At 37.3% G+C, this 26710-nt stretch overlaps 1 protein-coding gene across 1 annotated transcript in view; it reads left to right on the top strand.

The window, feature by feature from the left end:
• ATAD2B (ATPase family AAA domain containing 2B) overlaps nucleotides 1-16171 on the top strand; it is a 139735-nt gene extending 123564 nt beyond the window's left edge. Inside the window, exons 23-27 of the mRNA XM_017893318.1 lie at nucleotides 2580-2717; nucleotides 6740-7423; nucleotides 10069-10196; nucleotides 10535-10663; nucleotides 12751-16171. Coding sequence (XP_017748807.1) covers nucleotides 2580-2717; nucleotides 6740-7423; nucleotides 10069-10196; nucleotides 10535-10663; nucleotides 12751-12792 — 1121 coding nt within the window. The 3' untranslated portion in view covers nucleotides 12793-16171. The remainder of the gene's footprint in view (nucleotides 1-2579; nucleotides 2718-6739; nucleotides 7424-10068; nucleotides 10197-10534; nucleotides 10664-12750) is intronic.
• The last annotated feature ends 10539 nt before the right edge of the window (nucleotides 16172-26710 follow it).

Below are 26710 nucleotides of genomic sequence, written 5' to 3'. Positions count from 1 at the left end.
GCCCAGGCTGGAGTGCAGTGGCCGGATCTCAGCTCACTGCAAGCTCTGTCTCTCCCGGGTTTATGCCATTCTCCTGCCTCAGCCTCCCGAGTAGCTGGGACTACAGGCACCCGCCACCTCGCCCGGCTAGTTTTTTGTATTTTTTAGTAGAGACGGGGTTTCACCATGTTAGCCAGGATGGTCTCGATCTCCTGACCTCGTGATCCGCCCGTCTCGGCCTCCCAAAGTGCTGGGATTACAGGCTTGAGCCACCGCGCCCGGCTTCTTCTACCTTTTAGAGAGCTTTTCTTGACCACCTAATCTAATAGAGGCTTTGGTAGCATTTGGAATTGTATTATTTTTTTTTTTTGTCATGTCCTCCTTATTTAGGGTATCAGCACTTCAAATGTCTTGTTTATAGCTTTACTCCAATCCCTAGAACCCAGTCTGGTATAAAACAGGTTTTTGGTAAATATTTGAATAAATCAATGCCATGCTAAGGAGCTTTTACTTTATCTTGTAGATCAGTGTTTTCAAAAATGTCTGCCTATTACCCACATTAGCTTAGACCTATGAATTAGATTCTCTGAGAATATTAAGGCCAAGAAATCTTTATTTAAACAAACTACCCAAGAGTTTTTATGTACACTACAGTTTGATAGCCATAGGCAATAGAAATCATTGAAGGATTTTAAGCAGTGTAATGAATTGGTCGAATTGCCTTGGCGGGAAGAAGTAGCATAGTTCCAATGTGCCAGGGTAGGAAGATGAGAGATCAGTTTAAAAGTTGTTGGAGTCCATTTGAAAAGGGTTTGGCAGTTTCTAAAAAATTAAGCATGGATTTACTATATGACCCAGTGATTCTACTCTTAGGAATCTACCCAAGAAAAATGAAAATGTATGTCCACACAAACACTTGTATGTTCATAGGAGCATTGTTTATAATAACCACAAACTGGAAACAGCCCAGATGTCTGTCGGCTGGTGAATGGGTAAGGAAAGCACAGGATACCCGTACGAGTGCATACTACTTAGTAATAAAAGGGAACAAAGTACTGATACACAGTACAACATGGACAAATTTCAAAAACATGCTGGCTGAACATGGTGGCTCATGCCTGTAATCCCAGCATTTTCGGTGGCAGAGGTTGGAGAATCGCTTGAGCCAAGGAGTTTGAGACCGGCCTGGGCAACATGGCGAGATACCATCTCTACAAAAAATGAAAAATATTAGCTGGGTGTGATGGTGTACACTTGTGATCCCAGCTATTTGGAAGGCTGAGTTGGGAGGATTGCTTGAGCCCAGAAGGTTGAGGCTGCAGTGAGCCATGTTCATGCCACTGCAGTCCATCCTGGGTGACAGAGCAGGATGTTGTCTCAACAAAAAAAACCCCAAAACATTATGCTAAGTAAAAATAGCCAGACCCAGAAGACTACATATTGTATGATTTATATAAAATGTCCAGAAAAGGCAAATTTACTGAGACAAAAAGTGGAGTCGTGGTTGCCTGGGACAGTTATCTAAAATTGGATTGCTGTGGTAATTTTACAACTCTATACATCTACTAAAAACTGTTTATTGTACACTTAAAACAGGTGATTTTTATGTTATATAAATTGTATCTCAGTAAAGCTATTGGGGAACAAAAATGAAGTAGGAAGGGAGATAGAAGAGATTAATGTAAGTGATATGTAGCTGCAGGGATGGAGAGCACTGTGAAGTGAAGGAAGAGTAAAAACTGGCTGTGATATTACTGGTTGAGTGACTTAGTAGATGCTAATACTCCCAATCTAGATAGGGAATATATAGGAATGAACTGTTTTGTTTTGTAGGGAAAGATAAACCAGTTATCTTTAATTTGATCTATCTTTAGGAAATTCAGTTGGAGATATGAACTAAGGAGTTGTATATATAGATCAGAAGTTGTATATATGGATCAGAGATGTTTGGGCTAAAGATACAGATTTGAGAATTATTGTATAATAGTAACCGAACCTGAACACGATACTTCGTTGGGGAACGTGTAGATTAGGGTAAGAAGAAAAGTGGTTACAGAGAGAACCTGAAGAAAAACCAACTTAAGGACCACGTAGAAGAAATAAATCTCTAGTGAAGAAAATTAAGATAGAATGATTAGTCTTAGGATTATAATGCAGGACAACCAAACTGACTGCAGTGTGGTGTGACAGGAAGCAAACAGCATTTTGAAACAGTTCGTGGGAATGGGGTTTAGTGGCCCAGTAGACTGTTGTACATTCTAAGATGGCAGAGATCATATTTTTGGATAATGTATAATCTTATTGTTCCACAGTCATAATAATGTAAAATGTGCCCCTTTGTGAATTAAAATGAATAAAAATAGGGCCCCTTTGGGGATTAAGTGTAAATATGGCCTGCCAGATTGTTTGATTTTTATGATTTTGTATGTAAGTTTCTTACCCATCTTAAAACAAAAGACACTGCTTTCATTGGAAACGCAAACTGCCCAAGTATAATTAATGACTTTAAAACTCGGTTTTGTATTTGAGATTTTTAAAAAACCTTTTGGTTTATGTAGCTGGGAATATTTAAAGAGGTATTGCTTATCTTCTGCTTGCAGGCTTATCAGTAACATCAGAACAAATAAATCCTCATAGTACTGGAGCTCGGAAGACAGAAACTAGAGTTGAAGAGGCATTTCGGCACAAACAAAGAAATCCAATGGATGTCTGGCACAACTCTGCAAATAAATGTGCATGTGAGTATTTGAGCTCATGTTATCCAGTAGTGAGAACAACTGAGAATGATGTAGATATGTTAGGAATTTGGTACAAACCAAAGTGCTGCTGTTTTCCCACAGCTCTTTTAATCTCTTTTCAGAGGTGAAGAAGAGCTTGTGGGGTAAATGCTGAATCAGAAATATATTTCTTTAACTCTATTTGATGTTTTCTATCCCTATTCAATATTATTTGCTATGACAGTTGGACTAGGCTTGAATATTTTTAGTTTTAAACTTTGGTTTTTGGATAGCTATGTGGAGCCAGTAGAATTTTTATCGCCCCTGTCCTTATCCTCCACTCCTTCTTGTACACAATGCAGGATGTTCTCCTTAGGGTGGGAAATGGACACTCCTGTGTGTGGGTGTGTCTGATCTGGCAGCAGGAAGTTGATTTTTCTGAGAGACTACTTTGTGTTCAGTTTGAAAAATTGGCACAGCCTTCTTTGTAGTTTTTGTGAGATGTATTTAACGGGAAAATTCAGAGATTTTTTGTACTCATGCAGTGTCTTTCTAATAGCGTCCTTCTGTTTCACTGAAGATAGCCTTCCTTGGAAGATACATGCTGTTATTCTGGTATAAAGGTGATAATCCAAGTTAAGTTCCCTTATCTAAAATGCTTGGGACCCACAAGTGTTTTGGATTTTGTATTTTTTTGGATTTTGGAATATTTGCGTTGTACTTAACCGGTTCAGCATCCCTAATCCAAAAATCAGATACCTGAAATGCTCTAATGAGCAGTTACTTTGAACAACATGTCAGTGCTCAAAAAGTGTTGGATTTTGGATACTCAACCTGTACTATGTCAGTAAAGCTAGCTATAATATGTGGCATTGAATTTGAATGAATAAACTATACCCGTCTTTTTAAAGCTTGTCCCCTTTTGGTAAGTGGCATTTGTATGTGAGAAAGTTTGAGAAAGGACTTAACAATGCCATGAAACTGATTAAGCCTATTTGGCCTAGTTGTATTTCAGATCATGATTTGGATTGTGTAACGTAGTACTCTCTTTAAACTTTGAAATTCTTGACATTCTATGCATCTGCTACAAATATTGATGAATGAAAATGCATTGAATATTCACTTTAAGAAGTTTTAAGTGCCTTTAAATATTTTAAAAACTTTTTGAATCTACAAATATGAGTTTTGTTTTCTGTTACCAGTAGATGGCATATGTGACCCATCATTTTTCTGTTTTACATTAACTTAAATAATAAATCTGAATGTCCCTAAGGCATAGTTGCTTTCCTAAGGCCTTGGTTTTGGAAACAAACTCAGTGATGCTATAAAAAATTGACTCTAAAGATCGTGTCTCTAAATGGACTTTTCACACAGAGCACCCTGATGAAGGAAGTGGGTGTGGATGTGTGTATATGTGTGTGTGTGTGTGTGTGTGTGTGTGTTTATATATATATATATATATAATTATTTATTTTTTCTTGAGACAGAGTCTCTCTCTGTTGCCCAGGCTGGAGTGCAGTGGCACAGTCTTGCCTCACTGTAACTTCCGCCTCCTTGGGTTCAAGCAATTCTCCCACCTCAGCTTCCCAAGCGACTGGGACTACAGGCACCCATCACCACGCCTGGCTTATTTTTTGTATTTTTAGTAGAGATGGGGTTTCACCATGTTGGTCAGGCAGGTCTTTAAACTCCTGACTTCAAGTGATCCGCCTGCCTTGGCCTCCCAAAGCTCTAGGAGTACAGGAGTGAGCCACCGTGCCTAGCTGGAAATGATATATTAAGTATTAGGTCCACAAATACTCATATATACTCTTGCCACATGCCAGGTACTGTGAAGATACATCAGTGACTAAAACAAAAATCTTTTCTTGTGGAGCTAATGTGATCTGTTTCTCTTATTTTGCCAAAATTATACCAACCATTAGAAATAATTATGTAAGGAAGAGAAAAATACCTCTAGTCCTACTTCCCAAAGATTAAGAACATTTTCTCTTACATATTAGCCAAAATGAAAGCATCCTGGAGTAACTTGCTTCAGTGGGGCTCCCAGCCTTTGCTTATGTACTGCATGTCAGGTAGTTGAGCAGAGTTCAGCTTCATTTTGCTCTAGTTTCGTGGCTTAGGAAAGAAAAAGGGGACCTGTTGTACTTTCAGTTACATGGTTGGAGAATAAGAGAGGTTACAGTGTCAGGAATGGCCTATCAGGTAGTGAAAACCTAATACTCTAACTTTCAGAGTCAGAGCAAGCTGAATGCTTTTTATTTTTTATATGGACTAGATTAGTTTTTCTTCTAGCTAATGGGATGTTTACAAATGCCTATCACCTGAGCCTGTGTACCGGATTTTAACAGTAAATTAATACAGAAATTTTCTTCTCCATGATAATTACCCTGTAACTTTAAATTATATAAATAGAAATAAATAGGGGAAAAGAATGAAGAGTTAGTGCTAACAGGATTACAGTTTTGAAGGAAAAATACATGTTGAGCCAAATGACTAAATAAGAGAAACCTTTAGAAGATATATTCTTAGGTAAGAAAGGAGTAATATTTATAAATAAATTTATCCATTTCTTGTGAATTTACAGAGATGCAGCAGGGATTAAAGATGAAAGGATAAAAGAAGTATGTAAATACACTATATACTGTTTGATAGATTCTAAATTCATATTAAGCAGTGTGAATATAAGAAGCAAGGGTTGTCATTAAAAGACCATATTCCTTTCTGTCTCTATAAAGCAATTTTTAAATTACAGATTAAACAGCCTACAGTTAGTGATTTCATATTTATATTTTCTTTAAAAAATATCTTTGCCCAGGAAGCTTTTCAGCTTTGATGTATTAAACATATATAGTCTTTTTTTAAAGTTAAAATTATTATGTTCATAACCATAGAAAAAATGAATATTTTTATTCTCTGATACTTTCAACAAACTAGTGTTTAGAATTTGGGGTGCGATACCAGAAGTGATTCAGCTCTAGCTTAAGTGGTTTGTTTTAATAATTTTTGTATTTAAGTGTTCTGAAGAACACTTAACTGTATTATGCAAGTGTCCCAAATTATAAAATAAAAATTAACTTTTTGTTTATTTAAGGGACAATGAGCTAGACTTGCTTAACCATCTACCTCAATTTGCTACATATGTGAGAAATTAAAAATTCAGGGTCCATTAACACCTGGAGGCCCCAGCTGCCTACTCATAAAGCTCAGGATAGTTTTGAGCATCTAAGAGTATAGTCCTTACAACTTTTGTAGGCCTCCCTTTTCACCTAAGTGACCAAGTATTTATTTTCAATGTTTTGTTTATGTTGTTCTTGTTGCCTTGATAGCAGAGGGCTTAGTTTTCCTACATATTCTCAAATAACTTCGCAAGAAATTGATGCTGCTGAGTGAACTGTTTGTGCTAGAAGAGATTAACAGTTGGTTCACCAAATTGTCCAAATAACCTTCATAAGGCATCTGTCCATGGTCATACTTAACTTTGAGTGATTCCTTTTTCTGAAAGGAGAGGTTTCTTTGTGAGGATACCTTTAACTGTTCTCTTATGCTATATTGAATCATGTCTTTATTTTCTTTCATGGTTTAGGAGCTACCTTTTGCTAGCAAAAACATCCACCTTCCTGGTGGAAATCCAGGGCTTTGACCCCAAACTTTCTGGCAGCCTGGTAATGTGGTCATTCTTTAAATGTGTATATTACATGTGTGGCTTCTGGATGTTGAAAATTAGGAACAGTTGTAAAGTAGGATCTAGGATAGTAGAAGAGAGTAGTGCTGAATAAACTCATAACAGGAAATACATTAAAAAATGTTTTATTCTGCAGAGTTCATTCCTGACTTCATATCCATTCCATTTGTAGGTTGCAAGGATTAGTCAGCATGAATGTTAAGAGCTAAGTAGTTTTTGTTTGTAGAGCTAAGTAGTTTTTGTTTGTAAGTTACATCAGCATGGGTTTACTTTCTTTTGGGTCCTGTTTAATAAACGTATGTAAAATTGGTATTGCATTCCAAGTTCTACATATCTTTTTTCCTTCCTTGTAAAACAGTTCGGGTTCGGAGAAAATCAAGGCGGCGATCACAGTGGGGTAAAGGAATTATTAAGAAAAGGAAAGTTAATAATTTAAAAAAAGATGAAGAAGACACCAAATTTGCAGACTATGAGAACCATACGGAGGACAGGAAATTATTAGAGAATGGAGAGTTTGAGGTAAGCACTGACTGCCATGAGGAAAATGGAGAAGAAACTGGAGACTTATCTATGACCAATGACGAATCATCCTGTGACATCATGGACATGGACCAGGGGCAGAGGCTTAACAATGGAGCAGGCACAAAAGAGAACTTTGCCTCTACTGAGGAGGAAAGTTCAAATGAATCTCTACTCGTCAACAGCAGCAGTTCCTTAAACCCGGAGCAGACCTCCAGGAAAGAGACTTTCCTTAAAGGAAATTGTCTAAATGGTGAGGCTTCCACTGACAGTTTTGAAGGAATACCAGTTCTGGAATGTCAGAATGGCAAGCTTGAAGTAGTTTCTTTCTGTGATAGTGGAGATAAATGTAGTTCTGAACAAAAGATTCTTCTGGAGGACCAGTCAAAAGAAAAACCAGAAACTTCGATTGAAAATCATGGAGATGATCCTGAGAAACTAGAGACACTGGAATGTAGCAATAATGAGAAGTTAGAACCTGGCCCTGATGTGGAGGTTAAAGATGCAGAACTGGATAAAGAAGGTAGAGCTAATATTTGAAAAATCTTCTGAAAGTTTAAACTCCAGAGTTAATTCATTGCGTATTTTATCTGGTTCCCAGTAGTGATAGTTGATGAATAATTATACCCCTCTGAGAATCTGTTAAAGTTTTCATCCTTTTCTCTAGAAAAGCGCGCGCGCGTGCACACACACACACACACACACACACACACACACACACAGGCATGCACCAAATTTCACTGTTAAGTTTCAGAGGGTGTGTCGTTTCGAATGCATTGCTTTACTGGTCACTTACTCTTCTGCCTCCTGCCTGATTATCACCCCTAGCCTCAGGGATTTATGACTGAAAGCTGAGTAAATCCACAGGTGTTAAGAAGATGGAATTCCAAGAATTATTGGCATGGGCTGGGTGTGGTCAGAGAAGACTTGGTCATAACAGCAGTATGATATATTCGGAGGAGTAATATAGACCTAGATTAAATTACCATTCTTGTTCATTATAATCATGTGACTTTGAACTCATTATTTACACTCTTCAAGCCTATTTATTCAACTTCAGAATGGTGTTGTTGCAGGGATTAAATAAATCGTGTATTTTAATTGCCTCTCGTGGTAACTGGCACATACTAAGGTATATTCATTCCAGGCAGTCATTGTTAGTTGAATCCAAGGGCTGTTCAGTCTAAAAGCCTTCATTGCTTTATAAATCCAGTAGTGGAGGAAAGAAGCAGAGCACCATTGTCAAGTTTACCTTGTTCTCAGGGAATCAGAGTGCTCTCCCAGCTTCTGACTTCTTATGGCTACATGATTCATTTAAGAAGCAGCAGAAAGAGGGAGTTAAGGGTTTCTAGCCTGTCTTTGTTTATCATTATTCTTTAGCCCATAGCACGGTCTGGGGTGAGTTGCTATCTAACCTGCTCAATATACATTTCCTTCCTGGATAGGTACTATTATAGCAGGCTATCTTGAAATTATATTTTTTTCTCTAAATTGTGTGGAGTGAAGTGCACAGCTACAGCCTGGGATTTGGGCTGTGTGGGAAAGGTTTTTTTTTTTTTTTTCCTGCCAGTATTTTAAGTCCTTTCGCAGAGTTAGGCAGCAGGAAAATATTCAAAGTCTAAGAATTTCTTTAATGGATAAAGAGAAATTTACTGTTCTTAAATGCCACCTGTTAAACATTTATCTTATTCTTTAATATTTAATACTAAAATAGTTTTCAGAGTGGTATTCATTCTGGGCTATCAGATAGACAGAACTTTAAAAATATGTTAAAGCTACGGTTAAGTAATGAATATAACAGCATGGGAAAAGTAGAGAAGGAATCTGGTATGAGACCAAATGGGTGGGGATAGAGGAGTCTCTTTTAATGCTGATTTCTATGAGATTTCCATAAGCATGCTGAAAAAGGCTTAAATTAACATTGTGTTCAGTTGGTGATCTAAAAACTATAAAGATAATTGTGTAAAAGTTTGACCTGAAACTTCATTTGGAATTATCAGGACAGTATCTTAATCTGAGTTTTCAGGCCTCTAGAAGTCCATGGATGTAGTAATGAGGATCAATATGATTTTAACAAAACTCCTAGCATATGGTAATTGAACTATGAAGTCTTTCACATTAAAGGCAGCCTGAAATATAAAATTTCTCTGATATATCATGATACATGTTTTTGAAGGCAATACTTTAGTTCTTTTGCTGTTTGTTTTATAAAGCAGGCATTGAGAAGGAGGAGGAGTTTAAAGACTTGGGAGTAAGAAATAAGAGGACTAATGTAGGATGGAGGCGGGTCCCTGCATTGGGACACTTAATAAATACATTCTCCTTAGTGTCCCTGACATGGGCCACATCCTGTATGAAATTCTGAAACAGTCCAAGTTTGTCTTTGTGTTCCTTCCCCTCACTTACCCTCCTCTTAAGAGTAGTCCTACTTAGGGAAGCACAGGGCTCCGTGGTCTACCCACTGTTTCTACCCCTCAGAGTGCCTGGGTCCATGAAATTGTGCTTAGCCACCTTAAAATTTCTGTTTGTTTAGTGTGGCTGGTCTCAGCAAAAATTTGAAGGAAAGTAATTAGATTATACTGATTTACTCTAAGGTAGGAAAGAACACCAGCCCTTTTACACTTTTAATGGGTTTATATTTTTTAAGAAAAAAATGTTAAACTTTGGATCAATTTCTAATAGAATTTTAGGCAGTGTAACAGGTAAGAAATTTCAGGCAGTATTTTAGGTTGCGAGGCAAATTTATGTAGACAGGTGGGCCCCCCCACTTTTGTTAGTATCTGCTTTTCTAGGTTGCTTCCCTTCTTCTGGTTCTGAAAGCTCCCAATTGTAAAATAATGGCTGTCGTAGAGTGAAGGCTTTTGTAAGTCAGTGCTTAGAGGTGAAGATTGCTTTTATCTTCCTTTTAATGGATGTGCTTATTAGGTGGTATTCTGATATGACTTGACTTTTTAAGTTGTAGCTTAGTTTTCTTTAATTTGGGTTACTTAGTCTTACCAATAAAAAAAAATTATCTACCACATTGGGTTGCTTTAAAAAACATCACTTAAGAATACACCCTTCCTCATTCCAAAAGGGATTTGTGGTAGGTAAAAGAATTTATAGCTGCTTAAGACTGATTTTTCTTAACTTTTACTTGCTGCAGTGTATTTTTTGTCTCAATTGTAGGTGCTTCTAAAGTAAAGAAATACCGTAAATTAATTTTAGAGCAGGCAAAAACGACAAGTCTGGAACTGGTTCCAGAAGAGCCATCTGAGCCTGTGCCTCCTCTTATAGTTGATCGTGAGAGATTGAAGGTAAGCTTAGCTATTCCCAGTCAGTTTTAAATGAATGGATGGAGATTTGAATGTATTTGTAGGCAATTGAATAAAACTAGTTTTCCTGCTTTAACCCTGAAATATAAATGCCTCAGAGCTGCTAGTAAAAAAGAGTTACGTGTATTTTAAGGAGTTGAAAGATACAGGAATAGTCCAAGATATTCTAAGGGAATAATTTTAAGCCCTCGAATCTTTTAATTTCATGTTCACTGTTACATCCTAGCTTTATGGTGTTTATTGACTGGCCATTTGAATATACAATTTCAGTTTGACCAGTGAAATCAAATTACATTTTATTCTCTTCTGTTTTTTCTTAGAAATTGCTTGATTTGTTGGTGGATAAAAGCAACAATCTGGCAGTTGATCAGCTTGAGAGACTATATTCTCTTCTTAGTCAGTGCATCTACCGTCATCGTAAAGATTATGACAAATCACAACTTGTAGAGGTAAGTGTTCAGTTTATCTGTAAAATAAACAAATATTTGCTTTTACTTGTTCCAAAGAAAAGAGAAAAAAAAAAGTTATTTTGCCTACATCTATGTCTTTCACCAAGTAACTGAAGAATGTTTTGAAGATTTAAGACAAGAATCATTAAGAGTTACAGTTTGAAGAATAAAGCCTTTCTGTACCATTTTGTCTCTGGAAATAAGTAATCTGGGGTTCCTTTTTTTTGTCAAAACACAGAAATCCATGGTTCTGGGTTGGTAAATATGGACAAATAGTATGTCACGGTTCTTTCCCTACTTGCTTATAACTGACATGCCAACTGAGCCTATCACTTGGGCTTGTTGGATGTGGTCATGGCCGCACACTCCTTATCACTGCTTTCTAGGTAGCCACTGCCGATGTAAAGGCATTGGCATGGGCAGTGAGACCTATTTGCCATTAATGGTTGGAAGATAACTCAAAAGTCATCTTATTTTAGTTAAATCTAGTCCTGTAAATTAGCCATATGAAGAAGTGACTGTCCTTTTGCTTAGATACTTTTAGAGATGAGGCATTCCCTTTCTAGACAACTCTGAACCAAGGGAACTTCTTCCCATATAAATATGAGCTTATATCTTTGTTTATATAAGTTCTATCATTAAACCATACTTCTGCCTTTTCAGGTCATCTGAGCAAATGTAATCACTCATCTACCCACAAAATGGCTAAATGACTTAATTCACCTCTCTTTGTTGATTTTCCTGTTTGTTTATCTGGGGGGTCTATCTATTAAATGTTTATTGAGTACCTGCAGTGCCAGATGCTGTGCTGGGTGTTTCGAATGCAAAAAATGAGTAAGACAAAGTCTCTGCTCTCAAAGAATATTTTTAGTATATCAAAGATGTATATGTAAAGGATATAGTTATTTCTCATGTGTAATTTTCTTTTCTTATTTGGCAGTATATGATAAAACATTTAGCAGGAGTGATTTTTGTTGACCACATGGAAGAACTTGTTGATCAGATGATGATCTGTTAATACAGCCTATTAGTTCTTCAGAGATGTAGAATAGAATTTCTTTGGAGCTGTTTAAAAGGAAGGAAAAAGTGCAAGTATCTTAGATGTATTTGACATTTGCCCACCTGAGTAAAATGTGCGGGGTGGAGTTCTTCACATTTTTTAAAAATTCTAGAACTTCTTTGTTCATATGGTTGCAGTTTTATTAGCTTGAATGCATTAAATACTCGTCACCAGTGAAACATCTCAGTGTGGAACCTTAATAATCTAGAGGTCTAGTTTAGGGAGGGAAGGGATTGATAACAGAATCAGCAGTGAGTGACTTTCATGGTGGTGGTGATGGAAGCCACTCATTCTGGCCTTTTTTTAACCCTGTCTTTTCAGCTCTGGTTGGAGTGAATGGAAGTGGGAACACAATGCATTCTGCTTTTTGCCATAAGTTTCGCTATACTGAATGCGTTCATTTTGCTTTGGGAGTTAGTGAAATATAATGAGGAAGGAAGGGCTCAGTCTCTGGAGTGAGGCTGCCTGTATTCAAATCCTGACTGCCACGTGTTAGCTGTCAAATTATTTATCCCCTCTGTGCCTCTGTTTCTTTGTCTGTAAAATGGGCCTCATAGTAATACCTATGTTCAACCTTCAATGTTATGGGAGTTAAAACTATATATATAAGTTATATATATATGCATACATATAAATACAAATATTTACTTATATTTATTTTATATATAGAAATTTCTTAGTAAGTATCTGGCATAATAAGTTACTCATTGAGTGTTGCTGTCATCGTCCTTATATTCATATTATTCATATCCTACCTCATACTGATACTACTGGCATAATAAGTTAGTTATTTGTTGAGTGTGACCATCATCATCATCTTTATTGGCCTAAATATAAAATAGGGGGTACTTGGAAGTGTCTAGGGGAGATAGTCTTAATTAGCTATGGTATTGTAATCAGGGAAGTATTCAAAGTTTCACCTGTATCTCAAATTCATTCCCTAAAAATTTAAAGTGAATTCTTCCATAATGAGGAACACTTTTGTCTTTCCCTTAATAGATAACATGCATTTTTTTTCCTTTTATAGGAGATGGAAAGAACAGTTCATATGTTTGAGACATTCCTATGAACTTTTCAAGATGAGTGGTTTATCCTCTCCAATCTGCTCCTGACAGAGCAGTCTTCTGAGCCATTCAATTTCAAATTGCACCAATTATGTGCAGAGCCTTGGTGTAAAGTGCTCTCTCACTCATTCTTTTTCTCTGTTGAATTTGGTGCTATTGTCTCAGGTACCTGAAACCAACCAGCCTACAAGAACCAAACAGAACTTCAGAAACATGTTGTATTTTCCACAAATAAAAAATACAACCCCACAGCTTGGAGATTTTGGTGCTACAGAAACTGCTCTCGCTTCTGCTCCTCTTTTTGTGCACTCTCTTTTGGAGACTCCTCTCTTAGGGAGCAGACCAGCAAACAGGAGGAAACTGGATGGGGCAGTTCTAACTGTGTTGAATTGTTTAAACAGTGGGCAACTTTTTTTTTTTTTTCCCCTCCATTTTATCCCTTTAATCATATTTTTCCCCCATCTGGGCAATGGACTGAAACCTGGTTTAGAGTTGGCTGTGGTCTCTTCTGGTGGGAAGCTGAAGAAACTGGATGAAATTAGGTCAGGCTCTTTAGAACTGCCTTTAATGTGCCTTTTTATTCATTTGAGGAAGATAAGGCTAAAAGGATGGGCTGTTTGAAGCAAATAAATTAGAAATCTTTCTTTGGTCACAACCTTGAAAATAAGTTTTGATACTGTATGTCATTAAGAGACAACCAGTGTTTGGGTATGAAATGCCTGTCTTATTCTCAAAGCTCAATCAAGACACCCAGTAAGCCACATAATATACTAAAATGGTAAGTTTTCTTGTAAGATCTGTTTTGGTTTAAGAAACATGTAATAACAACAATGAATAAATAATACACAGTCCACACACAAAAAAACAAAAAACAAAATTCCACACATTTTGGTATTGCTGACAATGATGAGTAGAAAATAAATAGATAGTGGCCATTCTTTCTTCTGTCAGTGGCAATTTAATAGTTACTCATGTTTGAGTTCCCAGAGAAAAATGGTTTTCATATGTAGTAAATTGTTATTTTTGTTTTAAAGCCAGGACTTGCCAAGTGGACAGAAAAGAGAGGAATTCGTCAGAAGTTCCATAAAATTCATTTTCTGTATGCTTAATTGCAAGTGAGCTCTGGTATGGTCCTTGAATAACAGTATTAATGTTTAAATCCCATCTCCTAAGCTTACCTTCACAACTCTTCATTTTGATTGGAAACCATTTTGAATCTTGTTGAGTGATTTCTGTGAATTGTACGTATCCGAAATTAATTATGGGTTACTAGTTTTACAAAAAACTTTCTACAGATTTGGAGACACAGTCTAGGCAGTTGCAGAGAGGCAAAGGGTGCAGTGACTTTTTTATCAGATGATTTTTAAACAAAAAGAAAATTTTGCCGACAAGTTGGCTTGATATCTTCGTTCATTGTAGCCGTTAGCTGCAGGTGTGTCTTTCCAATATATGCAACACATGTAGTTTGGGTTTTAATTAGGGCAAATGGTCTTGGACTACTGCAGAGATTCTGAGCTACCTCAGCTTTTTGTATTTTAGTTACCAACAGTGTTTACAGAGTCCTGTAATCACTTTGCCACCGTTTACATCCTGAAGCTAAGGTACTTGTCTCCTTGTCTCTGGCTCTTTGTAGTGTGCAGAAAGCATACTTTGGCCGTAGCCTACTGCAGTAATCCAAAGTGCTTCTTTGCATTTACATTTACATCTAATGCCTTCTAATTCTAGCTTAATTTTTTTTAAATGCCACGTGTTTTCTTTGTACCTAGTCTGTGAAGTTTCCGTAATATCCAGTTAGTCATATAAGTCAAGATGCTACCCATGTAGACACACTGTATTTTTAAGGTGGGCAAGTGCGATTAACGATGAACCATTTTAAAGGGGAGGTTATTTGAAACCTCTAATTTGATTATTGGGAGGATTTTCATGCTTTCTTTAGTATTTATTACCATCATACCGATTCAGACTATTTTATTGTCTAATACATTAGCATTTTGTATTTTGATGGAAATTGTTACAGAATTTAAAGATTTGATGAAATAAGATGTAGCAGATTTTTTGTAGCAAGTTTCTGGTAAAAGGGTTTTTTGCAAGTCTCAGGTTCTTGCTGCACTATTTTTTTTTAAATATTTATTCCAGTTATTCTAATTCAGAAGCATTCTTTTCAAGTAACAGCAGCACTTGTGAAAGGAAAAAAACGCACACGTTTCTTACTAGGTTACTAAATTTGTACAATTAATTAAGATTTTAGCCATCAGTGAGTTTGACAAGGGAAATGTATTTATTTTCAGCATTAAAATGCTTCCAAAAGATCAAGTTGCTTTTGTTTGTTTTTCTAACTGTGATGTAGTTGGAGAAATCGGAGGCAACCTCAGTATAGGAACGCCACTTTGAACAGTTTAGTTCTTAAAGAGAAAGTCAATCTAATGCCAAGGGGAGAACAATGAGCTGAAATTGTACTGACTCCTCTGGCCCTCTTTCCCTCAATTAAAAAAACACACTTACCAGTTTTGCTTATTTTACAGATACCTGGTGGTTCTATAGTTTAAAGCAGCTTGTGAAATTATCTAAGTGGACTCAATTTTGTTTACCTTTCTGTAAGTTCTTCATTTTTGCTGTATAGCATTGGCAAAAATATGTACAAATTGACCTCTGTTCTTATTTCCTATTGTGAGCATTATAAATGATAAGCTCCTATGTAAAATCTTGCTCTCAGATGAGTAAAATATGTATCACAGCATAGCTCAGCAATAGTTCATGCTCAGCTGTGGGGACCCTGGGAGCTTTTTGAAGATGATGGAACCGCACTAGGGTTGAAACTGATGGCTGTGGAGTTAATTGTGTTTTCGAGCTTGAATCTCACCTGTGATTTTTTTTTTTAATGTTGTTTCATGACTTGATTTTCTCATAAGCCAATGTATTTGTAGGTTTACTGGATTTTATTTTTAGGGAGTGGGTAATTTCTTCCCATTTTTGATTAAGTTGGTTCAGCTATGGTGCTATTCAGTAGGTATCTTCAGTGTCAGGTCCCGTAGCTGAATGCCATTGTTATTATAATTATTATTTGTAATCACATCGTAAGCTTGAATTTGGGCTTGTACCTGCATCTTTTGTATTCTGTACATCTGGTTACTTAGACTTTGGGAGTCCCATTTGGTTTCAGTCATGTGTGTCTACTTTGTAGTTTAAGTAGACTTCATCAACTATGGTCTATTTTGGGTTTGTAGTTTTAATTTAGAATTGTGTTAAATTGATGTTTTGCATTTGACTTCATTTTACATTAGTTGAAGTAAATTATTTAATTTTTGAATTCTGGAATTTGAACATTTACTGTAATTTGTAATATAACTGCTGTGAAATACTTGAATAAAGATGACAAGAAAAACATGTCTTTCTTTAGCTTAATTATGATCACTGTTGGCTACAAATGCAGTGCTACTTTTCTAGCCGATTTAGACTGTTTTACAGAGAGGCATATTGCTGTTTATTAAGCAACCACAAAGTCGTATTATATGTTCCTTTTAGATTTTAAGTACACCTCACGATTTTTTAGCTGAAAGCTTTTTATGTTGAGAAAGTATGCTTTTACTTTTAGTTGAAGGTTGTCTAAAATACATTGTGTAGAAGCAAGTGGATTACTTCTGAGATTTGTTTTTCTAACTGGAAGACTATACGATAACATATGATCAGGTTATATGGTTCATTTAGTTTAAAATGTTTTCCTTTTTATCGGGTTGTTATCAGCATACTTTGTATAGTATAGCACATAATATCGACAGATATTTCATACCAGAGTTTTGAAGGGCTTACTGCAAGTTAATAGAATGTTCTTGGCTTCAGAATACCTATTTTTCCTGTGTGCCTTCAGATACCTTTTCATGTTCCTGTAGTACACTGCTCTTCCTCGATATAAATCCTTACTTTTGTTTTTTGAATCACAGTAAAAAAGATGGATTTTAGTTAAGACTTTGTTTTGCTTGATTTTTCAGATTCTGTAATTTCAACTTTTGTCTGTATCAAAAGATTGGTAATAATAAACCTGCAAAACATATTTTAACACTGAATGTTTAGATAAAGAACTTATAATTTGAGGCTCAATCAAGTTTTTTGGACTTTGGAGATGAAGTTAAGTTTTATTTAACCAGTTTTAGTTTCCATAAGACTCAAAACTACAGTAAAATCAGAGGCAAATCTTTAAATGTATATCGTGTTATCCCTGTACCCTGACACCTACAAAGTTATCTAGTGACTATTTAAAAATATATACATTCCCTATTTTACCCCCACATTCATATGTTTGTTATGTGCCTAGCATTATGCCAGGCATGTGGGATACACAAATAATGTATTCCTGGGCCAGGCACGGTGGCTCAAGCCTGTAATCCCAGTACTTTGGGAGGCCGAGACGGGTGGATCACGAGGTCAGGAGATCGAGACCATCCTGGCTAACATGGTGAAACCCCGTCTCTACTAAAAAATACAAAAAAAAACCCTAGCCGGGCGAGGTGCTGGGCGCCTGTAGTCCCAGCTACTCAGGAGACTGAGGCAGGAGAATGGCGTAAACCCGGGAGGCGGAGCTTGCAGTGAGCTGAGATCCGGCCACTGCACTCCAGCCCGGGCGACAGAGCGAGACTCCGTCTCAAAAAAAAAAAAAAAAAAAATGTATTCCTGTCCTCAGGTAGCTTAGAGTCTGCCAGGGGAGTTGGTGTATATACCAGTAGTAATGATTCCGTGGAATAAGTGCTTTAACAGAAGGGACACAATGTTCAGAGTTCTGGGAAGGGAACCAATTAATTATGTTTAGGAATGGAGAAAATAAGGAAAGACTTCAGAGAAAGTTGGTATTATATTTGCTCTTCATCTGTATCTGGCTTTTCTAGAGTCTATCCCCACTTCACCAAAATTTGTTCTTGTTTTTTTATGTGTGTAACCTTTCATATTACATCAGATGTGGTGTTATAGAATCTAAACCCTGCCCATATTTCAGGGCTGTATAGTATTATATGTATAATACACATATTATATATATGTGTGTGTAATATATATATTACACATATATATGTATATATATGGCATATGCTGATCTTCAGAAATTAGCTATGTTTTGTACTGCATTACATAGTAAGTTACTATGTAAATATAATATATGAAACTTAGTAGTTTATTCATGTGGGAAGGGGAGATAGAAAAGTATTATATTTCTTCTGTATTCCCTACAGGAATTTGAAGCAGTGCAGGATTCAGTAGATACTTATTTAATTCCTTTTGATTTGCATGACATAGAAGGCTCAAATTTACCTTAATTATTTTTTCATTCATTTATAAAATACATAGTGAGTGCCCACCATGTACCAGGCACTGTTGGAGGTACTAGAAATAAAGCAGCAAACTAAACAGAAAAAGTCCCTGTCTTCATGGAGCTTAAATTCTTTCTGATGTTGTGTGCCAGGTTTCTGTCATGGTTGATCAGAGTTCACATTATTTTTTAAAAGTGTGGTGCTGTTAAAAGCTCTTAAAGCACTTTTAAATTTCATTAAGCAGTGAATGAAGCACTTTGTTATTAAAAACTTGCCAGAACTCTGCTTTTTCCTTCTTGCTTCCCTCATATTCCCTATCTTGGTGAGAAACCTAGCCGTCAACCTGAACTTTATCTTCTTTATGACCCATCTCATTCTAATCATGCAGTACATTTTGTTGATTTATTTTCCCCCTCAGCATGTCTCATACCTATCACCCTTTCTCCATTGCTGTTATCTTAGTTTGGGCACTAATCCTTTTGTCTGGCCTAGTGTGATAGCTGTCAGTTCAGGAAACATTTAAGCATTTATTCAGAGCCTACAGAGTGCTAGGCATTGAGGGAGCATAAAGATGAGCAAGACATTGTGTCTGTCTTCAAGGAGATTTTTATAATGTAATTTAACATACTTATATCATGTTTACTAGGTGCTGGATACTATTCTGAGTGCTGTACAGACACAAATGCAAATTCTTTTAATCCTTACAAGAACCTTATGAGATAGGTGCTGTTATTATCCCCATTTTATAGACCAGGAAACTGAGTTACAGATTAATTTGCTCAAGGTCACACATCCAGGATTCAAATGTAAGCAGTTTGGCTCCAGAGTTGATGCTTTTAATCACTATGCTTGACTGCTTCTTGTGGGGGTAGACAGGTACACAAACATAATTTCAGTCTAATACGGCATGTGTTAAGATTGAATTTTGTGTTAGGCACTGTAGGTATACAGAGCAGGAGCATGTAGCCTAACCTCAAGGAAGGCTTTCTGGTTCCTTGCCTGAGCTGAGGCTGGAACCTCAGGATGGGAAAGGACTTCCAGGCAGAAGGAACAACAGAAGCATAGGCTGAGAAGTGAAATAGCATGACAGCTGCAGGGGAAAGTACAGGCAGTTCTCTGTCATCACAGGTCAACATCTGTTTCACAAATTTATTTGAGCAACTGCCATTTGCCAAAGCACCATTCTTGGCAAGGGAGTTACAGCTGAGGACAGGACAGCAAGGTCCTTGCTTTTTGGAGCTTACAATCTAGTCATCAAAGAGTAAACAAGCAACATGTTACCTAACAGTGGTAAATGCTTGGATGACAATAAATACAGCAGTAGTAATAGTAGCAGCAGACAGCTGAGTGCCAGGTATTATTACAAGCATTAACCATTTAATTATCACAGCAACTATGGGAGGTAGGTACTATTGTTGGTCCCGTTTAACAGAAGGGGAAACTGAAATAGAGAATGCTTAGGCAACTTGCCCAAGGTTACACAGCTAACATCAGGTTGGGGGGTCTTATCTTGTGGTGTGGCTTTAGAGCTTGAATTCTTAACCCATCGATCATTAAGGTGAATGATAAATTCCTTTGCCCTTATTCAAGTTTTCTTTCTTTTTTTTTTTTTCTTGAGATGGAGTCTGGCTCTGTTGCCCAGACTGGAGTGCAGTGGCACGATCTCGGCTCACTGCAGCCTCTGCCTACCAGGTTCCAGCAATTCTCCTGCCTCAGCCTCCTGGGTAGGTAGGATTAGAGGCACGTGCCACCACCCCTGGCTAATTTTCATAGTTTTTGTAGGGACCAGGTTTCACTATGTTGGCCAGGTTGGTCTCGAACTCCTGGCCTCAGGTGATCTGCCCGCCTTGGCCTTCTAGAGTGCTGGGATTACAAGCGTGAGCCACCGCGCCTGGCCTCAAGTTTTTCTATGAATGAACATTTTAAAATAGTAGAATACCACAGAGAATAATGTAACATGCATGTTCCTACCACCCGGTATTAAATGTTAACAATTTGTCATACTCGTTTTAGTTCTTTTTTGAAGAGAAAAACTTTCAGAGAAGATTTAAGTCTACTTTCTACCCGTTCCCAATCCCATTCGTTTTCTTTCTTTACTAGTGACAGCCACTGTGATGATTTTGATGAATATCCTGTCTGTGTTTTAAATTCTTTTATTTGAGAAGGTAATAGTATACGGCTGGAGCCAGACGGTCTGAGTTTGAATCCTGGTTATGTTCCTTCTTGGCTATGCAACATGTGACAAATTATTTCACCCCTCTGCAGGTCAGTGTACTTATCCATAAGATGGGACACAGTGATAGCACCAACTCCGTGGTGGTTACTGCAATGATTACATACATGAGTGAATATATGTAAAGCACTTAGAACTGTACCAGGCACATAGTAAATGTTCAAGAAATTTCAGTCATCATTCTAAACATTTGTATGTGTCTATAAACATTGTTTTGTGGGTTTAAAAATGTCTATACATGGGATTAATTAACATCTTCAAAATTTATATATTTTAAAGTCAGAAACACATGTATATAAAGAATAAAGTAGTTCTAGAAGGCTTGTTATAAAAACCAGCAGTTCCCTGATTCTAGAACATTCCTTCTCAAAAAAAAAAAAAAAAAAAAAAAAAGACATATTCTCCCAGGAGCCAATTGTTTTCATTACCTGTAGCTGGTTATTTGATGTTTCTAAATACTGTTCTTAGATGGCTGCTTTTTATTTTCCAGTTTTAGTCATTTTCTTTTGATTTCCCACCATTTAAAATATAGTCATGTCTGCCCTCACCACACATTTCACACTTCTTGTCTTCTCATCCTCCCAGTTGGTTATAATTTTGGTCAGATTTGCATGATTCAGTATTTGCATGATTATGACTATGCAAAAATTATTGACAGTGGAACTATTTAGTATAATATGATGATGTTTCCTTTCTTGTACACCTTTTTGTTAATAATAGTCTTCGTTGTACTTATTTACCTGTTTTTTTATGTATAATCATGAGTTTGAGCCAAGCACGCCTTTATTCCCAGCACTTTGGGAGGCGGAGGCAGAAGTATCCTTGAGCCCAGGAGTTCAAGACCAGCCTGGGTAACATAATGAGACCCTGTCTCTACAGAAAAATTAAAAAATTAGCCGGGCTTGGTGGCATGCACCTGTAGTTTCAGCCACTCAGGAGGCTAAGGTGGGAGGACCACTTGAGCTCGAGAGTTTGAGGCTCCAGTGATCCAAGATCACAGCACCTGCACTCCAGCCTGAGTGACAGAGTGAGACTCTGTCTCAAAAAAGTAATTTTAAAAACTAGTTTGTTCCTCAGTTCATCCCCAGCAATCCAACTCTCTCCCTCTCTCTCTTTTTTTTTTTGAGATGAATTTTCGCTCTATTGCCCAGGCTGGAGTGCAGTGGCGCAATGTCGGCTCACTGTAACCTCCACCTCCCGGGTTCGAATGATTCTCCTGCCTCAGCCTCCCAAGTAGCTGGGATTACAGGCATGTGCCACCACGCTCAGCTATTATTTATTTATTTTTATTTCGTAGAGGTGGGATTTCACCATGTTGATCAGGCTGGTCTCGAACTCCTGACCTCAAATGATCCACCTCTCTCAGCCTCCCAGAGTGCTGAGATTACAGGCATGAGCCACTGCACCTGGCCCCAACTCTCTTCTTAGTATCACCAAACGTGTAAGGTATTCTAGCATTTCTTTTTCTTGAGAAGATGTCTCCTGGAATTTTGCATTGGTGTACACCAAGGTCTTGCATAGCTTTTTTTTTTTTTTTTTTTTTTTGGCGAGGAGGGGCTAACATCCTTCACCTTTCTCTTGTACTGAATCCTGTATCTGGACTTTTCTCATTTATATCCTGTATTGCTGCTGAGAAGTTGGTGCTTTTCTGCTTATTGTTTCATTGTCCTGATTTTGTTTCCTTCTAAGGCTTTTGTAATTTTCAGTTTTCCTCTGATGCTCTGGAATTTCATAGGCCTGTCTGGGTGTGTGTCTAAATGTTACACTTTTATTGGGCCTCTCTACTCTGGAAAATCATGCCTTTTATTCTGAGAAATTTTCTTGAGTTAATTTTTCATTTCTAAAACTATGTTATTCAGATCTTGGCCCTTCTACACTGTTCTATTATTCCTTCCTGATTTTTACTTCGGTATTAGGTTTTAAGAGCCATTTGGAGTTCTCTTGATTTTTTAAGTAGCATTTTGTTTTTGTTTCATGGGTGCAAGATCAGCTAATCTCTCTGAGGGTATTCATGATGATTTTTTCTTTGTTTTTTTTTTCCTTGCATAGTCCCTTTTTCCTCCAGGTTGCTTTTCTTGTTTGTTTTGGTTCCTGTTTAGTATTACAAGTTTTCCTCAAATATTTGGTAATTCTTTGCTTTCTGCTCCTATTTAAGAGTTGGGGACTGAAAAGCTGCTTTCAGAAGGCAAAAATCTCCAGACAGGAGAGTAGCAGAGTCTTCCCTGGGAAATAAAACCAGCCCAAGAGAAGAATGCTGAAGATAGTAACAATGAGGGGGTTCCTTTATGGAACTGTTCAGCTAGATCAGCTGACAGAGTTGTATAGATGATAAATAATTAATGCAAAGTTGCATAAATATTGGCTACTTTAATAGTATTCTCTGTTTTAAGAACTGACCCTGAAACTTGGTAGTTTGCTTGATTATCACAATAGAAGCCTCTCAGTGGGAATGCTTAGTGTTGTATTATTTTTACAAATGATTTTGAGATTTTTGAATACTTAGATGTAATCCTTTTGTTCTCTCCTACCTTTGCCCTCCTACCCTTATTTTCCTTCCATTAGGCCAGTATATTAGATAGAAGAACTCACAGGGAATTAAAGAGTTCTTTGCAAGATTTTGCACAGATGGTCCCATCCTCCTCTATAGGAGCAAGAGTTACCTTCAGAGTGCTTGGAGGTGATGGAGTCGGGCTTTCTTTCACCTTTCCTTGACTTAATGCCAGCTGTTTTCCTGACAGCTCCTCTTGTTCCAGAACAAATGATTGGTCTGTGTAGGACCACTTGGGTCATAAGACATCCTGATTTTCCTACTGAAATTTCTCCTTCTTACTGGAATTCTGGTTGTCTAGAATCTTTTCAAGGTAGTATTTTGATTAACAGATGAAGCAAACTTCATCTGTTTGCTTCAGGGAAAGAAATTATGTGTCAGCTAGTCCTTTTCTTCTCCTCTCTGATGAGCTTCAAGCCATGGAAGGTAAAGGAAGGCAAGATTGGAGGAAAAGAGGTGGGTAAAATGGAAAATAAAAGTTTAATGTTTTCTTGTGTTTGTGATATATTTTATAAGTTGAACAAAAGTTATCTAGGCCTTTTCCTGCCACTCATCTGCTGATGATATGGAAGTTACTAGTGACCATTCCATTTAGGTGTGCATCACAACAATGCTTTTAATATCGCATAGCATCATAGATTAATTGCTAGTAACTTGCCAAGTAAGTTGAATTTAAAGGGCCAACATTTTTATGAGTTGTAATGGTTTGAAGAGTTAGAGGTAAAAAACAGTTTGGAAAACTGAGTAGACCAGTTTAGAATCAAGAGTAAATACAAGGGATTATGGTGGAAGATAATGCTCTATAGGTAGTTTGGGGTCTTATAATGGAGGACAAGTGTAAAGATATTTGTACTTTATCGTGTGACAGTGTTTTTGAACAGCACCATGACATGATGAAAATATAATTTTAGAAATATTAATTTGGCAGTAATATATGAAATGGAAAGTAATGACTTCCTTTCAACAAGATATAGTAACTACCTACCATTTGCCAAGTATGATAGACACTGAAGTTACAAAGCTAAGTAAAACACAGTGTCTGCCCTTGGAAATAACTGTTCAGTAAAAGACATATTAAGAAAAATTAAGAATAAATTTGGTTAAATACAATGATAATGGTTTGGTTGAGGTGCTGTGGGAGCATAGAGGAAAGGAACTGATATGGTTTGGGTCTGTGTCCCCACCCAAATCTCATGTTGAATTGTAATCCCCAGTGTTGGAGGAGGGACCTGGTGGGAGGCGATTAGAACATGGAGGCCGACTTCCCCCTGCTGTTCTCATGATAGTGAAGGAATTCCCACAAGATCTGGTTGTTTAAAAGTGTGTAGCACCTCCCACTTTCTCTCTTCCTCCTTCTCTGGCCACGTAAGATGTGCCTGCTTCTCCTGCATCTTTGCCATGATTGTAAGTTTCCTGAGGCCTTCCCAGCCATGCTTCCTATATAGCCTGTGGAACTGTGAGTCAATCAAACCTCTTTTCTTTATAAATTACTCAGTATTGCCTGGGTGCAGTGGCTCATGCATGTAATCCCAGCACTTTGGGAGGCCAAGGTGGGCAGATCACTTGAGGTCAGGAGTTCGAGACCAGCCTGGCCAACATGGTGAAACCCCGTCTCTATTAAAAAATACAAAAAAAAAATTAGCCGGGCGTGGTGACACGAGCCTGTAGTCCCAGCTACTCAGGAGACTGAGGCAGGAGTATCACTTGAACTGGGAAGTGGAGGTTGCAGTGAACTGAGATCATGCCACTGCAATCCAGCCTGGGTGACGAGTAAGACTCTGTCTCAAAAATAAGTAAGTTATCCAGTGTCTGGTAGTTCTCTTACAGCAATGTATAAACAGACTAATACAGGAACTTAACCCAGCCTAGTAATTCATGGAAGGCTTTTTTTCCCCCCTGTGGATAAGTTATCTTAACAGCATCTCAAAAAATGAAAAAATGCAGTAAAAATCAGGGAAGAACACTCCAGGCAGGGGAAACAGTAGAAAGGCATAGAAGCAGGCAAACAAGTTTAGGCAACTATGGGTGTTTCTAGTTTACTTTAGAATAAAGCAAAGTAAGGAAGAAAGTAGCGTTAGAGGTCAGTAAAGACTTTATATATTGTTCCTGTATTCCAGGTAAGAGATGCTGTAGGCCGTGACTGGGGAAGGTATAGTAGGGATGGTGAGAAAAAGATCATTTCTAGGAAATTTAGAGGTAGAATCAATAGGACTCAGCAACTGGATATTGGGGATGAGGATAAAGAAGGGGCCTGGAATTGCTCTTAGGTTTCTGCCTGGGTGATTGGATGTTAACTGAGAATGAATGAGAGGGAGGACCCAGTCTGTAGTGAATACAGTATTGGGCATTTTGGCATCCAGGTTCAGCGCACATTTAGATAAATATATCTAAAGCTTGAGAGGGTTCAGAACTAGAGACTTTTAAGGTTAGCTACTTATAAATGATTGTTCAAACCATGAGTGCAAATCAGATCACTTAGGCAGCTTTTGAAGTGAAATGAAAATGGCAAGTAGAGAAACAGCAAAGTTTAAGCAGCAGGTAGAGGATGTCTAACAATTGAGACTAATCATACCTTTTCAAAAGTGGGACAGCCAAAAGAGTGGGGTCACAGAACTCGAGGAGATGATTTTATGTTCAAAATGGACAACAGTATCAAATGCTCCAGTGCAGGTCAGTAAGATATTAGAGGTACTAAAATGCTGCCAGGAGGTGTGGCAGTTGGGTGATCTTTGTTGCTTTGAGGAAAAAGGGAAGGAATGAGCACATAACTAGACAGGGACACAGGGTTGAGGAAAAGATTTTGATAAAAGTGAAAAAACTGAGCATGTTCATACAGTGAGAGAATGGAGATGCTAGGGTTGGTGAGAATAATGATAGCAACTAACACTTAGTGAAAATGTCTAGGCCTCCTTTAAAGGGCTTTGCATCTGTTAACTCTTTTAATTTTGATATCGGCCCTATGAATTAGATATTGTTATCACCCTTCTGCTAATGAGGAGAGCTAGTTACAGAGAGATTTTTACTTGCTGGAGATGAGACAGCTAGTTAAATAGCGTAACCAGGATTTGAACCCTGGGATTCTGACGAAAGAGCCTAGTTATTTACCGCTGTCCTATATTGCCTTGATAGAAAGATGGAGATTGAAGATGGGAAAGAGGAGTGATATTAATGAGTCAAGATTCCAAAAGAGACCAGAAGGAGTGTTGGTCTTGAATAAGAAAGAGTAAGAGTATTTTATTCCAGAAGATCAGAAACGAGGGGTATAGATAGAGATGGTAAGTTTGGGGGTACAGTGGAATATTGTGAAGTTTAGGAAATTTATATCTAATGACATCAATTTTTTCCATCAAGTATTTATGAATTAATACCTTTTTATTATAAAATGTAACACATACATGGAAAACTGCTTGAAACAAATGTATAGGTTAATCATGAATTTATAAGATGTAACCACTACTCAGGTACAGAAAATAACATTGTTAGACAATCCAAAAGTGCTGCCTGTGCTCTACTCCAGTTGAAATCTTTTTTCCTCCAAATGTAACCACTATCCTAACATTTATGGTAATGACTTTTTTGCTTAATAGTTTTATCACCTGTGTGCATTTCTAAACACATTTCAGTTTTTTTTCTCTTTTGTCATTTAAATCTCTTAATCTACAAATTCCTCCTCAATCTCTCCTTTTTCTTTGCTATTAATTTGTTGAAGAAACCAGGTTTTGACTTACTGAATTTCCCACAGTCTGGATTTTGCCGATTGAATCCCTATGGTAAGGCTATATTCATTTATCTTTTGTGTTTCTCATAAACTGGTACTTGGATCTAGAGCTGTGCTGTTTCATATGGTA

Source organism: Rhinopithecus bieti, unplaced genomic scaffold (genome assembly GCF_001698545.2).
Source record: "Rhinopithecus bieti isolate Rb0 unplaced genomic scaffold, ASM169854v2 scaffold_23816, whole genome shotgun sequence".
In the NCBI taxonomy this organism is placed as follows: Eukaryota; Metazoa; Chordata; class Mammalia; order Primates; family Cercopithecidae; genus Rhinopithecus; species Rhinopithecus bieti.
This window is presented reverse-complemented; position numbering and strand designations above follow the sequence as displayed.